The sequence below is a fragment of the Sciurus carolinensis genome, chromosome 2, assembly GCF_902686445.1.
Source record: "Sciurus carolinensis chromosome 2, mSciCar1.2, whole genome shotgun sequence".
NCBI classification, from domain to species: domain Eukaryota; kingdom Metazoa; phylum Chordata; class Mammalia; order Rodentia; family Sciuridae; genus Sciurus; species Sciurus carolinensis.
The window spans coordinates 68,627,186-68,642,872 of record NC_062214.1 but is presented as its reverse complement, the minus strand read 5'-3'; the positions used below and the strand labels follow the sequence as shown (position 1 = coordinate 68,642,872).

The 15,687-nt window shown below is 43.9% G+C and overlaps 1 protein-coding gene across 1 annotated transcript in view; it reads left to right on the top strand.

Annotated features, from left to right (window-relative positions):
* The first annotated feature begins 13,626 nt into the window (after nucleotides 1-13,626).
* Chsy1 (chondroitin sulfate synthase 1) overlaps nucleotides 13,627-15,687 on the top strand; it is an 82,317-nt gene continuing 80,256 nt past the window's right edge. The window contains exon 1 of the mRNA XM_047539807.1: nucleotides 13,627-14,023. Within this exon, the coding sequence (XP_047395763.1) occupies nucleotides 13,689-14,023 (335 nt within the window). The 5' untranslated portion in view covers nucleotides 13,627-13,688. The remainder of the gene's footprint in view (nucleotides 14,024-15,687) is intronic.

The window sequence follows — 15,687 nt, the reverse complement described above, 5'->3', positions numbered from 1 at the left end:
CACTAAAATTAAGAATACTTACTATTTTAAGTATTGGTGTGAACACTTGGCATGGATGTGGATGAACTGGACTCTCACACTCCTGTCAGGAATGGAAAATGGGAAACAGCTCAATGGTGGAGCACTTGCCTAGCATGTTCAAGGTCCTGGGTTTGATCTGGGGGGTGGGAGGTTTGGAGAGAAAAGGGGGAAAGAAAATTGAAAGCAATTTGACAGTTCTTAAAATAGTGAAATGACACCTATTGTACCACTCAGCCATCTACTGGTAAATATTTACCTAAGGGAAAAGAAAGCATGTGTCCATATAAAGCCTTGCAAATGACATGAATGTTCACAAAAGCTGTACATTTAATAATCCAAGTTGAAATCAGTGAACTTTTAAACTGTGGTACATGTAAGGAATCCCACAGAAACCACGCCAGACATGGGAAATCACATAAAGGAGTTTATTAAGCAAACAGAGTGTCTCCCTGCAGGGTAAGAGAGAAAATGAGAGGAAAAGAAAGAGAATGAGAAAGGGCGCATGCTAGAGAGAGTGTGAAAGCCAGGAGGATAGAGAAAGTGAGGAGGAGAGACAGAAGGATGAGAAAAGATGGCGGGGTAGCTACAGTAAAGCAATTGAATTCCATTGGGCTAACAGGGGACCAATAATGGAGAAGGATACTTGCAAGCTGACTGATGAACCAATAGCTAGCTAGGATGTTCACAGACTGACAGTAGTTGGGAGGCGGGAAAATGGCTGCAACAGAAAGGGCAGGGGAACAGCTTTATACATTAGATTCCCCTGTTTCTGTTTTTATAAGAAAATCTTTTGCTCTCCAGTTCTTTTCGAAGCCTTCTCTCTCCTTCCTGCCTAAGTGACTGGGGACAGTTTTGCAGGTGAGATGTAAAAAGTCCATTCTCCTTCCAGACTTCCAAAGGCAGATGGTTTTCATGGACTTCATTTCCTCGATTTGACTGATCCCCTATTTCCACACTAACTGCCTGTCCCCAATTCTGGCTTCATTCACTCCTCTAATTTTAGGAACTCCTTCACTGCTGTAGGGAAAGGGGGTGATGACCGATCTGGTTTCTTCGAGCTGGAAGGGGGCAGCATGGGGCAAGCAGTTTGGAGTTCCCTTTTTAGAAATTGGGTCAATTGAGGGGTCCAAGGTAGAAGTCTGGTTGGGGAAGAGCAGGCTGTAAAAGCATCTGGGGATGGGTGCTTCTATGAGAGAAGAAAAAAAAGACATGAGTACTGAAATGAGATTGATACAATATAAATGTTGCAGAATCTGGAACATGCCAATAAATATCATAAAGATGACAGAAGATAATAATTCCTCACCAGGGGGTGGAAGAACTGAGAAGTTGTTCCCATAACAAGGCCTAGCAAAGGCTGGAGAGGACAAGGCCTTTATTTGGGAACTTTAACATTGTCCAGGTTATCAGGAATGTAAACACAACATTTAGTAGAGATCTCTATACTTCTGTTACTAGCAAACATAGATTAAGCCTACCTGTGTCTGTAGGCTTTAAACTGACTAAAACTTCTGACTCTGGCAGTTTCTCTTGATAGTTATCAGGCACATTTGCCTAAGAATCTCTTTTGTAGCTTTTAGCCTTTATTCTAGTGGGTTAACACAAGTGTACATCTTAAGTTATGTTTAAGTATTATTTCTTTTAAATGCCCAAGAATGGCTACATTTTGGTTTTAACTGTTTTACTAGGTGTTTAAGATCAAGTTGGCCAAAGTGACCTGTTCCTGTCTGTTAAAGAGTCAGCTGAGTTCCCACAGGGGTCACTCATAGAGAACTTAAGAGCAGCTTCTTAGCTCCATTAGTGCCATTGGTTAGGCAGGGTCTCCTCAATGAGGTGGCTTCTCTTGAAAGTACCAGGGATGTCTCCCTTTTTCCTTGACCCTCCTCTGCAGCAGGTGCACTGAGTGGCTTTTCCTCTAGTGGCCTCATCAATCTCCTTGATCAGGAGGTTGTGTGACCAAGAGTTGCAAACCTCCTTAGAGAAGTCCTCTTGTTCCCTGGGTTCAGGCTGACTTTGAGGGCAAGACCCAAATATGGACTTTTCTTGACCTCTGTATTTAATCTCAATCTCTAAGTTTGATCTTAACCATCAAGCAAGCCAGTCTCACCAGTCATAAAGCAAGAGTACTGGACTTTAACTTCAATATCTATAACTTTAGTTATTTACCTCCTTTTATCTAATTGGGGTCTACATTATCTGTCCTATAGGTGATGGCTTACTATTTCAAGTTAATTTATGGTGTACTTCTGCAATATATTAATCAGGCAACAGAGTTTACAAGGAAAGTATAAAATGGAATCACCAGTAATTAATTAAGGTTTGGATGCAGAAAATTGTCAAACAATTATCTCCCACTACTTGTGGGGAATGGGGCTGCTTATATTACATGGGGGAGCAGGGGAAGACGGATTAGCAGGGTCTGGAGGCGCTTGAGCCTGCAGGAAGAGCCAAGAAGCAAGAAAGAAGAGACTTGAGGATAAGGAATCCCTTTCCATCTGCCCGCTCACTCACGGAAGCTGTGTGCCATTACTCAGGGCCTGGTGCTTGCGAGGCAAGCACTCTACCAGCTGAGCTATCTCCCCAGCCCTACACAAACGAATTTTGATGGCTTTAAGTTGGGGGTCGGGCGAAGGGTTCCCAGGGTTGAATCTGCCAGATTGGAGGACCCAGATCCCATGGTGGGGACTGATACAGCCCAGTCTGTGCCCCGGTGTCCCGAGGCCACAGAGTGGTCGACTGGAGACGAGAAGGCGGCACATAGATGGTGTCATCACACAAACATCAATGTGGGGCCAGGCAAAAGCCGAGAAGAGTTGAGGACCTGATATCAGGGTTTTCGAGTGCGAGTGCACGAGTGCGAGATGAGCCTCAACCCTGAGAGAGAATCTCCACCATAAAATCAGGAATCCACCCGGCAGATAGGACCGACTATAGGGGCCAGTTGTAACTATAAAAGTTGTGGCTGGGGGTACCCCCACCCCTCAGCCGCCTAGAGGGTATAAATCAGCCTAGGGGAACTCGCCTAGAGGACTCACCAACCTGAAGTCCGGCGATGAATGCAGAGCAGAGTGTCCGGGCAGAATGGAAGGTGGGGCTGTGTCTGGGGGGCACTGGGGCTTAGATGGGGTTCCACTTGCTTAAGAGACAGTGGAAGATCCCATCCCAAGTCATGGCACCAATGTAAGGAATCCCACAGAAACCACGCCGGACACAGGAAATCACATAAGGGAGTTTATTAAGCAAACAGAGTGTCTCCCTGCAGGGTAAGAGAGAAAATGAGAGGGAAAGAAAGAGAATGAATACAGCCACATCAATGTTCATAGCTGCTCAATTCACAATAGCCAGATTGTGGAACCAACCTAGATGTCCTTCAATTGATGAATGGATAAAGAAACTGTGGTATATATATACACAATGGAATATTACTCAGCCATAAAGAATGATAAAATTATGGCATTTGCAGGCAAATGGATGAAATTGGAGAATATCATGCTAAGTGAGATAAGCCAATCTCAAAAAACTAAAGGACGAATGATCTCGCTGATAAGTGGATGATGAGACATAATGGGGGGGTGGGAGGGGTTAGTGTCAGGGTTAGAGTTAGGGTTAGGGAGGGGGGCAAGAATGGAGGAAGGAAGGACTATATAGAGGGAAAAGAGGTGTGGGAGGGGTGGGGGGAAGGGAAAAAATAACAGAATGAATCAAACAATATTACCCTATGTAAATTTATGATTACACAAATGGTATGCCTTTACGCCATGTACAAACAGAGAAACAACATGTATCCCATTTGTTTACAATAAAAAAGAAAGAAAGAGAATGAGAAAGGGCGTGCGCTAGAGAGAGTGTGAAAACCAGGAGGATAGAGAAAGTGAGGAGGAGAGACAGAAGGATGAGAAAAGATGGCGGGGTAGCTACAGTAAAGCAATTGAATCCCACCGAGCTAACAGTGGACCAATATCAGAGAAGGATACTTGCAGGCTGACTGATGAACCAATAGCTAGCTAGGATGTTCACAGATTGACAGTAGTTGGGAGGTGGGGAAATGGCTGCAACAGAAAAGGCGGGGGAGCAGCTTTATACATTACAGTACATTATTAGTTTGAAAGGCCATTTAGCAATAAGATAGAATGAACTATTGACACATGCCATAGCATGTTTCAAGGTATTTTCTTCTCTGTGAAAGAAACAGAGCACCCAAAGGAGTACATACTATATGACTTCATTTATACAAAACTCTTGAACATGCATGCTGATCAATAATGATGGAGCACAGATGAGTGGTTTCCTGAGAATAGAGGTGTAGACTTGGAAGGAGGGAGCAAAAAGGGGTGCAAGAAAACTTTGGGGGGTGATGGAGGTCACTATTTTGATTGTGGTGACACCTATCTATGACACATGTACGTGTGTGTGTGCATGTGTGTGTGTAAATTTAACCATACAGTTTACTGTCCATCAGTTATACCTCAGTAATACTGGTTTTAAAAATTCTCTCAGTTCACATAACTGGTGAGGTTCCTGTCTACTGACTGAACCCAGATATGATGGGTGGTTCTGGGGCAGGGTTAGAGCTCTCTGTGGGGTATTGAGGTCTCTGTGAGCTTTGTTCCCTTGATATCACAAGCATTGACAAAGAAGTGAAGCAGAGGTGGGTTGACCTGGAATATGTTCCACACAAGTGTCCTGGAAAGCTCCCATGTCCAAATCCACGCAGTACAACTTTTCACTTTGCTTCCAGTGATGGGGAAGCAGTTGGTTTTATTGCTATCAAATATTTAAAATTTAAATTTCTTTGTTTGAACCCATGAGTGCTTTACCACTGAGCCATATTCCCAGTCCTTTTATTTTTTATTTTGAGATAGGGTCTCACTAAGTTGCTGAGGCTGGCCTCAAACTTACAATCCTCCTGTTTCAATCTCCGAGTCACTAGGATTACAGGCATTTGCCACAACACCAGGTTAAATGTATTTTTCAATGACTTAAATGTTTATGTCTGATTTAAAGTTAAATGGTATAAAACTTCATTTTAAAACCATTTCGAATCAATCAGAAAATGGCATGAAATCCAGAAAATTTGGAGAAGAAACAAATTACACTAGTTCATTAGAATGCCTCCTGTTAATTTCAACATTGCTGAAATCGTGTTGAACTACTCTACCAGAGGCAGCTAAATACCAGGACCAATTGTATCTTAGGCCATATCCAGTTTGTGATAATAAAAGTGTGTTATATCTTGAGGTTTCCTTCCCATTTACTAGGCAGGATACATTTTCAGAGCGCCCTTTGAGTTCAGGTGTTAGTGGGGTCTAAGGTCTTTCCTAGGGAACATAACCAGGGCAAGCCCCTACCACTGAGACAGTACATGGATGCTAATAGCTTGAAAGTGTCATTTTCAGGAGAAATTTTTAAAAATGAAGTTTCAAAAAGGTCAATAGCCTCTTTGTGTTAGTCAGCTTTCTATAACTGTGACAAAATACCTGAGTTAATCATTTTTTTAAGGAGGAAACGTATATGCTATCTGCTTTGGGCCTATGGCAGCCCAGTATATAATTGTAGGAATGAGTGGCAACTGGGGAAAAAAAAAAAGAGGAAGAAGAGATACTAGGATCCCAACATTTCTTTTGAGGGCACACACCAAATAATCCAACTTTCTCCCACTATGCCCAGTCTCCTGAAGTTTCACCATCTCACGATAGAACCACTGACTGAAGACAAAACCTTGAACACATGGACCTTTGGGGGGTGTTACAGAACCAAATGATGACCCCCTGATGGGGACAAAGATGGGTTCACCATCTTTGCACTGGTGTTGATGTGAACAACATTGCTGACCTTTAACTCCATCTACTCCTCACCCCACGCCTGCTCAGATCCCATGAAACATCAGGATTTTCTGGGCTTGGGGAAGGCATTTGGATAAGCTTTTGAATTGTGATACTGTTTGATGTTGGTGCAGTATACAGCATCAGTAGAATGTATCAAAAAAAAAAAAAACTCCCAGTTTTTTGGGGGTGGTACTGGGCATTGAAGCTAGGGTACCCTACCATTGATCTCCATCCCTCATCCTTTTTATTTCTATTTTTGGACATGGTTTCCCTAAATTGCTGAGGCTGGCTTTGAACTTGAAATTCTCCTACCTCGCCTCCCAAGTCTCTGGGATTAGAGGCATGTGCCACAGTGCCTGGCTAAAACTCCCAATTTTGCACAGTTTTGTAACACTTATTTGGAAATTCAAATTTTTGTAGTGAGGCTGGGCATGGTGGCACATGCCTGTAATCCCAAATATTTAGGAGGCTGAGGCAGGGATTGCAATTTCAAGGCCAGCTGGGCACTTAGACCCTGCCTCATAATGAATTTTTTGAAAGACTGAAAGTATAGCTCAGTGGTAGAATGGTTCAATTCAAGTATTAAAAAATGCAGTGATGACCTGCAGAATCCTTTCCTATGTGAAATCTAGGGGCCAGACTAGTGCAGGAAAGCAAAAACTTCTCAACCAGCATCTGCAGCCATATACAATAAGCTTACATGGGCTGGTATTCTGCAGGTGTTAGGAGATCAGTGGCCCATTTGTCACGTGAAAGAAGAGATTCATGACTGTCATACCAATCTGGGCATCAGGATCACTTGGGGTGCTTGCTAAACCTGCAGAAATCAGCCCCACTTCCCTGACATTCTCATTCAGTTTCATTATTCAAAGAGTAGATTCCACTTCACAGGAGTGTTTTTGAGACAGGGCCTCACTAAGTTGCTGAAGTTGGCCTCGAACTTGCCATCCTTCTACCTCCTAACTTGCTGGGATTACAGGTTGCGCCACTGTGCCCAGCTCAGTTCATTTTTTTTGCTCAACTTTCATTTTACAGTGTCACCAGATAGTTAACAACAATTACAATTACAGAACGTTGGAAAATGTCTTAGTAGGCTATAATGAGAAATAGGCTATTATTAACCATAAAATAAAGTGTCTGATCTCTTAAGTCCAAGATTAAAGCCCTCACTTGACAAGAATAGATATATACCACAAGAGGGCGCCATTGTCACAAAGTTCTAGCACTGTCCTGACCCAACCTTTTTATGTCTACTATCTTAACACATTTTGAAAAAATTTTTAAAAATGTGTTTAAGGGTTAAAACGGGAAAAATAAAAATACACATGGATGGGGAATGTAGCTCTGGTAGACCACTTGCCTAGTGTGCACAAGGATCTGGGTTTGATCCTCAACACCAGGAAAAAAGAAAAAAGAAAAAAGAAAAAGACATCATAAATCCTTAGGATTATGGAAGGCCCAAGAATAAAATACAAGGAGGAGTAAGTGTTAAAGAAGTAGAGAAATAGGGCTGGGGTTGTGGCTCAGTGGTAGAGCATTTGCCTAGCATGTGTGAGGCACTGGGTTCAATTCTCGGCACCACATATAAAAAATAAAGGCCCATCAATGACTGAAAAAAAATTTTTAATAAAAAAAAGAAATAGATAAATAGATTCTAAGTACATTTATCCAAAGTTTTTGGGACCAGAAGTGTTTGTGTATTTTTTTTTAAATTTTGGAATATTTATATATAATGTAATATCTTGGGGATGGAGCTAAATTCATTTATGCTTCATATAGTATATACATAGTCTGAAGGTAATCCTATACAGTATTTTAAATAATTTTTATTAGTATTTTTAGATGTTGATAGACCTTTATTTTATTCATTTATTTATATGTGGTGCTGAGAATTGAACCCAGTGCCTCACACATGTTAGGCAAGAGCTCTACCACTGAGCCAAAACCCCAGCTCCTTAAATAATTTTGTACATGAAACAAAGCTTAATGTTATGGAACTTTTCATTTGTGGCCTCATTGCAGCACTCAAAAAGTTTCAGATTTTGCAACATTTGGATTTTGGATATTTGAATTAGGGATGCTCAGCCCACATAGGCATTTTGATGATTTGAGAGGGCTCTTACTATTTCCATGCTAGAAGAATACTAACAATGATACTAACTTCAAATTAGTTCTATGAAATTTCTTTTTTAATTCATTGCTGAAGGTTAAGAGACAAAACTCGAAATAAAGTATTGTGGAGATTCTTGCTTAGAATCTGATGCATTCTGGGCTCTTTGGCTATGACTGGTGACAGCACTCACTGACTTCATCTCTTTGGGTCTCAGTGTCCACTTCTGTAAGACAAGAAAGCTGGCTAAACAGCTGAGAGATAGAATCTGTGATCTTCATGGTCTAAACTGTTAATATTTTGGAACATCTGATGTGTGGAAAAATTGGTATGTTTTTATCCTTTTTGTATTAGGTAATACAATCACATTTGAAAAAAGCAAGACTGACATTTAAAAGTACTCCTTGGAAGATCTCATTCACATCCTTCCTTCCAATAACCCCCACTCCCCAATTCCCCTGACCCCTCATAGAGCTTCACTTTCTCATGCATTCATCTAGCCCTGTTATAAAAACATTAACAATATTCTTATTTTTTTTCCCCCTAGTATGGGGATTTACCACTGAGCTGCATCCCCAGTCCTTGTTATTTTTTATTTTGAGAAAGGTTTCACTAAGTTGCTTAGGGTCTCCCTAAGTTGCTGAGGCTGGCCTCAAACTTGTGATCCTCCCGCGTCAGCCTCCGGAGTTGTGTGTGCCACCATGCCCCACTGACAGCATTCTTATTCTTCTTGCCTTTTGTTTTTTATTGTTTTAGTATATAGAGAGGCTGCTCCCTGTTTTATAGCTGCAGAAGAGAGATTGCCCCAGTTTATAGTGATTTACTGATGATTTTTAAATTTTATGATGGGACAAAAGTGATGTGTTTTCAGTGGAAACTCTAGTTTGAATTTTGAATTTGATCTTTTTCCCATGCTAGTGATTTGTGATGCAATCCTCTCTTCTGATGCTGAGGGCTACTGTTTCCAGTCAGCCACACCATTAGGAGGGGAAACTGCTAAGCTGTCATGTCCTGTAGGTTAGATGCATTCAATGCATTTTCCACTTATAGTATTTTTAACCAATGATGGAATTATCAGGGCGCATCTTCCCTCAAAAATAGAAGAACACCTAATTTTATTTTCTGAAAACTAGTCCAAGGTTTTTTCATCCACTCCCCTATAAATGGACACTTGAGTCTAACAGTTCGCTACCACACTTTACAATCACAGAGAACAAGTGTCAGTTGTACTGATATGGCTGGAGGATAAATTCTCAGAAGTGGGGTCTAAAGTAAATGCATTTACAATTGCTAATGGTGATAAAATGCCCTCCAAACAAGTTGCACGACTGCATGACAGAATGCTTCATCATACTCTTGGTAGTGTGAATTCCTAGAGAACCCTTCATCGGCAGGCCTGGCTAACAGCCCTTATCAAACATCAGATGAATGATAAGAATATTTATGACCCTAGTGCTGGCATGATAGCAGAATAACAGGGTGTGCAAAGGATCAGGGAAGTGCACAGGGGGTGTAATTTAGCAGTGGGTGCTCTGGTGTAAATGTTCTTTTATCCTTGCAATGTACTTTAGGTGTTTGCAGATCTGAATTACTGCTATCTCAATTAGTAGCTTAAACCTTCTTCTGCAGCTTGAATTCAAAGTGATTTGATGCTTCATTAAGCCTTGAGTAAAACAAAGGGGATTTGAGCTACACATTTGGAATGTCTCCACAAGAACTGACCCCAACTGTGGTTAGGCCTCAGGTGGCCATGCTGACCAGCTGACCAGCACCAGGGTTCGGGTGTGGAGGAGGGGATATCCCTCCTGTGAATGAAAGCTATGTCTTTGTGCAAACCCTCCAGCTGCAGAAATTCTGACCCTGCTTTAAAGATTAATGGCATTTCTTGGCAACAGATGGGAAAGTCAAACTTCTTTGCAATACAAGGATTAAGTCTTAGACTAGAAGCAAACTGTCCTTGGCCCCTTCAGGGAGGTTATCTCCCAAAGAACATTTAGGCAGTTTCCCAAGAGTGCCTGTGCTGGCAGCAGTCGTTTCTGGTTATCAAGATTACATCTCATCCGGCCAGTGTGCAGAGTTATGCTCAATTTCTTCTTTCTGTCTCTGTCCTCATGTACATGTGCACATGCCCACAATGCTTGTATGAGAAACACACTGATGATGCACAGAGATGATAGGCAGAACAAGGAAGCATGAGGCACTGAAGAGTGTTCCAGGCAACCAGTGTTGTATTGCTAGTGTTTGGAAGCCAGAACATAACCCATGATCACTTACCCTTTCCTGTCTCTGACTGGAAATGCTGCAACTAGAATGAAAAATTGAGGAATCTTAAAAAGGTAATGAGAATCTTGCCTGTCAGTTTAATAGCAATGTTAATAATGAGGCAAAATTTTATTGGGTTAATAGAGGTTTAGTGGTAATATTAGTAAAATGGTCATTACAGATATTCTTTGCAAGCTGTGAAGAGAACCTTCTGAAAGGATGGATTATCACAACTCTCAGCATTCACTGTTTCTTAAAAGAGGCATTTCTAAAAGTTTTTAAAAATTATTACCATTTTTTTTCAGGGACCCTCTTTTGAGGCTCGAGTCCAGATGCTGTGTCTTTCAAGAAGCCCTTACATGAACTCTGTCAGTCGTTCAAGGCTTGCTGCCAATAAACAATTGAGGTATTTACCAAGGGTTTCCAAGAAATTGCTGCAAATTACACGAAATGTTATACCTGCAACAGGCATTAGATGTATTAGCAGCAGGAAAAAATGTGATTCATGTGGAAACAAAGTTGCAATTTATGAAAAAATATTCCCTCATGGAGGTAGAGATGAATTTTATGTGTCAGAGAATCACAGACATGCAAACAGAAAGGAAGTAGATGATCCCACATTTTAAAACAAATTTCTCAAAATCAGTCTAGACTCACTACCAGAAGACTTTAACCTGATTTAGTAGAAAGATCTGGTGTAGAAGTCAGAACCTATCCCAGTCTCCTGATCCCCTATCCAGCACCAGTCGCCTCTCAGGTGCCATTAGGAGTCTTCATGGAATAAGCCCACAATTCAGGTTTCCCCTGCAAGTGGACCTGTATCTGATTATGGTTAACACCACACCTATTTTGTGGTCAATGACTCCCTCAAAATAACAAAGAAGGCTCCCAGTGCAGCTAATCAAGAACCCAACATCATTAAACTATTCTTAATTTACTGCAGTGAAACACCTACAGAATCTTATCAGCCAGTGTTCTTCCCATCTTTAAAAATAATGTGAGGGGACATGTGTGTTAGGAGCTGCCAGAGTCTCCAGGAGGCTCCCCTATTGAACCTGTAGTTGAGGCTGTATCTGGACTCAGGAAGCCAGGGATTTCTAGGAATTGGGGGATTGAGGAGGACAAAATATTATTTCCTCACGTTTCTGTACTTTTTATTGAACTTTAGTTTAGGAGAGGAAATATGGACATGTCCAAAGCCGATTAGAAAATATAAAATCATTGACTATGTCACGATATTGAAAGTCTGCAGGTCTACATCTTGCCAGATTTATGCCTTACATATATCATTTTGAATTATGGGGCTGTTGCTGAATTTGGGGGCTCTGGTGACTCCCCAGCATTTGTGGTTTATGGTCTTACTGGAAACCTCTTTATATAGTTTTTGAGCCTGTAATTCATGGTTGTATGTTCTGTATTTTTCCCAAGACCACTGCTGAAATCCTGTATTCACTGCATAATCATATTTTATTTTTGGATGTGGATCACTTCTTAGAGAGGGAGTGTTGGGAGGAGGGTAATGAACTATTTTTGACATAAATCACAAGAGTCTCAGAAAATAGTAGTACTCCAAAGAATAAACAAGAGCTACCACCATTCAGTTAAAGAGAAAGTATCTGCATCTCCCACAGCTTGGTATTTTAAATCATGTAATAATCTCATTTGGTCTTAGTAATGAAAAGAGACTCAATGATTACCCCAGGGCTGGGGCTGGGGCTCAGTGGTGGAGTACTTGCCTTGCACGTGTGGGGCACTGGGTTCGATCCTCAGCACATTAAAAAAATAAAATAAAATAAAGTTATTGTGTCCATCTATAACTAAAAATTAAAAAAAAAAAAGATTACCCCACGCATGTTTAGTTTCTGTTCCGAATTCCTTGGTTCATTTGATTAAATGAGAACCCCGCAGGCCCAGGAAATACTTTGCTCTTAAAACCCCGATAATATATTGGCGACTAAGTAACAGGACTGATATTTACAAACATTTGTTGAATAGGCACGTACTCAGTTTTTGTTAACTGACGTTTTCGTAAAGGAAATGTATAAAACCTAGCGTAGAGGAGCAAGGACCCAAAACCTGTCTTCAGAAATCCAGGACCTTTTTGTAGATTAACTCTATCAGAATATTGACAAAGACTCAGATGAGCGATACTAATCAGCTATCTGCCCAAACAGATTACAAATAAAAGTAGTGTTTTGTTGCCCAGAGTATTAACATCTTCTACCGTATCTTCAACATCTGTTAAATGCTAGTACTGAGTGAGGAGCTTGGGCATAAAGTATGGCTCCTTCCTCCCTCCTTTCTTCCAAGGTAACTGAATTCACGGTTCACTCTCCAAGCCTGCACGTCGCAAACCGCTCCCAAACTGTTGATTCTATACGTGCGGTTCCTGCCGACAGGACTGCGGGAACAAAGATACAGTGTGAATGGGTCCACACAAGCAAGGAGGCGGGAGGTCAGCGAGGCTGAAGGGCAGGGCGCGGCAGTGGGGTTTATCCGAGGACAGTCTGGGAACGAGGAACGTGCGATTCGTGTAGTTTGTGGCCAAGAAGCCCCTTCTGCAAAACTCGCCCTGGAGATGCCCATTAGCGACGCCCTGGTGCGCAGAGGGACTGCCCGGAGCGGCCCACTCGGAGACCAGTTCTCCCACCCAATGCAGAGTCAGCCTGCGGGCCGGCGGGGGGCGTGGCCGCCGGTGCGGATAACGGGCTGCTGGAGCCGGCGCCCGACCGGGCCTGCAGCTCTAGGACAGACACGGCCACACGCCCCCTCCGCCCGGCCGCAGACCACACCGGCGGGCGGGGCACGTGGGCTTTTATAATTTAATTTTTTTTTTTTTTTTTTTTGTCAAACTTTGGCCACGTGAACCGCCCCCCATTCACTTTTGCGCCAATCGCGTGGCGCGGACGGATCCCGAGAGGGGTCACGGATCGCAGCCGCCGGGGCCGCTTCATAACGCGCTGTGCGTGACGTGAAGGGCTTCTGTTGCAATGGCGAGCTAAGCCGGAGGATGTGCAGCTGCGGCGGCGGCGTCAGCCACGAAGAGGACGGGGGCGGGTGCAGCACGAGCCAAGCGGAGCCAGCCGGGGGACGCGAGCAGGGCGGGACAGGGGCTCTAGCCCGACTGCCACTGCCGACGCTGTCGCGCTGGCCCCGCGCCTCCGCGCGCAAGCGGGAGGAGCCGCCGCCGCCTCGCTCCCGAGCCGCCGCCGGCGCGCGCCGGGCATGGTCCCCTCTTAAAGGCGCAGGCCGCGGCGGTGGGGGCGGGCGTGCGGAACAAAGCGCCGGCGCAGGGCCTGCGGGCGGCTCGGGGGCCGCCATGGGCGCGGCGGGCCCGCGGCGGCCGCGGCTCTGTCCGGGCCGGGCCTCGCGGCGCTAGGGCGGGCTGGCCTCCGCTGGCGGGGGCGGCGGGCTGAGGGCGCGGGGAGCCTCTGCAGTAGAAGCGGCCCTGCGGGCGGAGTGGCGCGGGCATGGCCGCGCGCGGCCGGCGCGCCTGGCTCAGCGTGCTGCTCGGGCTCGTGCTGGGCTTCGTGCTGGCCTCGCGGCTTGTCCTGCCCCGCGCTTCAGAGCTGAAACGAGCGGGTCCGCGGCGCCGCACCAGCCTTGAAGGCTGCCGGTACGGGCAGGCGGTAGCGGCTGCGGCGGCATCGTCCCAGGCCGGCGGGGCGCGGGGCGATGCGCACGGGGCGCAGCTGTGGCCACACGGCTCGGCCCTGGGTGGCGGTCCGCGCGACAGGAACTTTCTCTTCGTGGGAGTCATGACCGCCCAGAAATACCTGCAGACCCGCGCCGTGGCTGCCTACAGGTGAGCCCCCTTTTCCTGGAAATGGCCTCTTGCATTCTGCATTCCGGTGGGTGGCATTACCTGTTCAGTGACTCTTGCCCTTGCGGATTTTCCAGACTCGAGGCTCCCAAACTTCTTGGGGGAACCGGTGTACCTCTTAGGGGATGACGGACATTGGCAGCAGATGTCAGGGGCGGCGGGATGGCAAGGACAAGGTTCAGGAGTAGGTCTTTGGGGTCAGATGGACTAGGATGGCTCACTGGGTGTGCCTCACCCTAACCTTATGCAAGGCACTTCAGCTTTTCGTGTCCAAGCCTCTTCTTGTGTTAAAAGGGTCTGACTAAATGAGTCTTCCTCATAAGGTTGTAGGAAAACTCATAGCCCAGTACCTGCGGAAGTGCTGGCAAAAGAGGTTATAATTTGATTCTCTAAAATGAGCACATTTGCCCTTGCAAAGCTCTAGCGCATGTAAATTAATCTGGCTAGAGCCTTCCCATAGCATACTTTTAGATTTCACAGTTGAAGGCACTCCGGCAAACGAAAGGGGGTGCCCAATGTGCACTTGACCATACCGGACTGTAAAGCAGAGAGAAAAAGCCTTGGGGAGAAAAATATTTCCCGTGGTAGATTGCGTGGAAGATTGCATTCCCGCGTCTTTTGCTCAGCAATTATGATATATGCATGTTATCCAGTAACTGAACCCTACTTGGCTAAATGAGTCATAAAAGTGACTGCAGTCATGTTAAAGGATTATCAAAGGGATTAGCCAAAGCAGTCTTTAGAAAGGAGATGATTTTGGAATAGCCGGCATGGTTAGAATTAGATTTGTATTGGAGTGAATTTAAAGAAGAGGGATGTACACTTAGTGAAAGGATTTGGTGGAAACTTTGTGTGTGTAATACAGAAAACACTTACTGTATGGATAAAGCTTGGAGTTTATCCAGCCACCAAACAACCCAGGGTCAGTAATGGTTTTAAAGCATGAATATACTGGGAATTAACTTTTAGAGCAGTCAGTACTGAGCCAAGATATGATAGTTGCTGGGATTTTTGTTTGTTTTTGCTTCTATTTGTTTTAAATGCCTTTGTAACTTCAGCCTTTAAATTCAGTCCTGCTCTTTAAGTTTTCAAACATTAGATATTGTAATGGGATAAGGATATGCAGATCTTTCCCTTCCTTTAAAGGAGGTAGTATTGAGAAACAAGGTCAAAGAGCTTGACTGCCCTTTGAATGGCTTGATCCCCATTCCTGCATGTTTCCATTATCTTGTTGAAGTCCAGACCCCACATTCTGCCAAGAAGGGTTCTAAGTAGTTGAAAAGCTTAGAATTTAAGTGTTGTACCACAAAAATAGGATCCTAATTAGAATAAGTTATATTACATGTATGTATAACATGTCAAAATACACCCTACTGTCATGTGTATCTAAAAAGAGCAGGTAAAAAGAATTTAGGTATTGTAACTATAGACTAATGCAGCAATTTGGGAACTACCAGATCAGGGTTCTCTCCTAGGTGTACTATGATTTTAACTGCGGTTTTATAGTCTTTGTCCAGAGAAACATCCATATCAGAAATGGATGAGTCCCTATGACTACAGTGTGACGACTGACCATGTGAAATCACAGTTCTAGGGACAATCGTCGAAGTAGTTTGTCCACTGTCCACAACAATTATCAGCATACT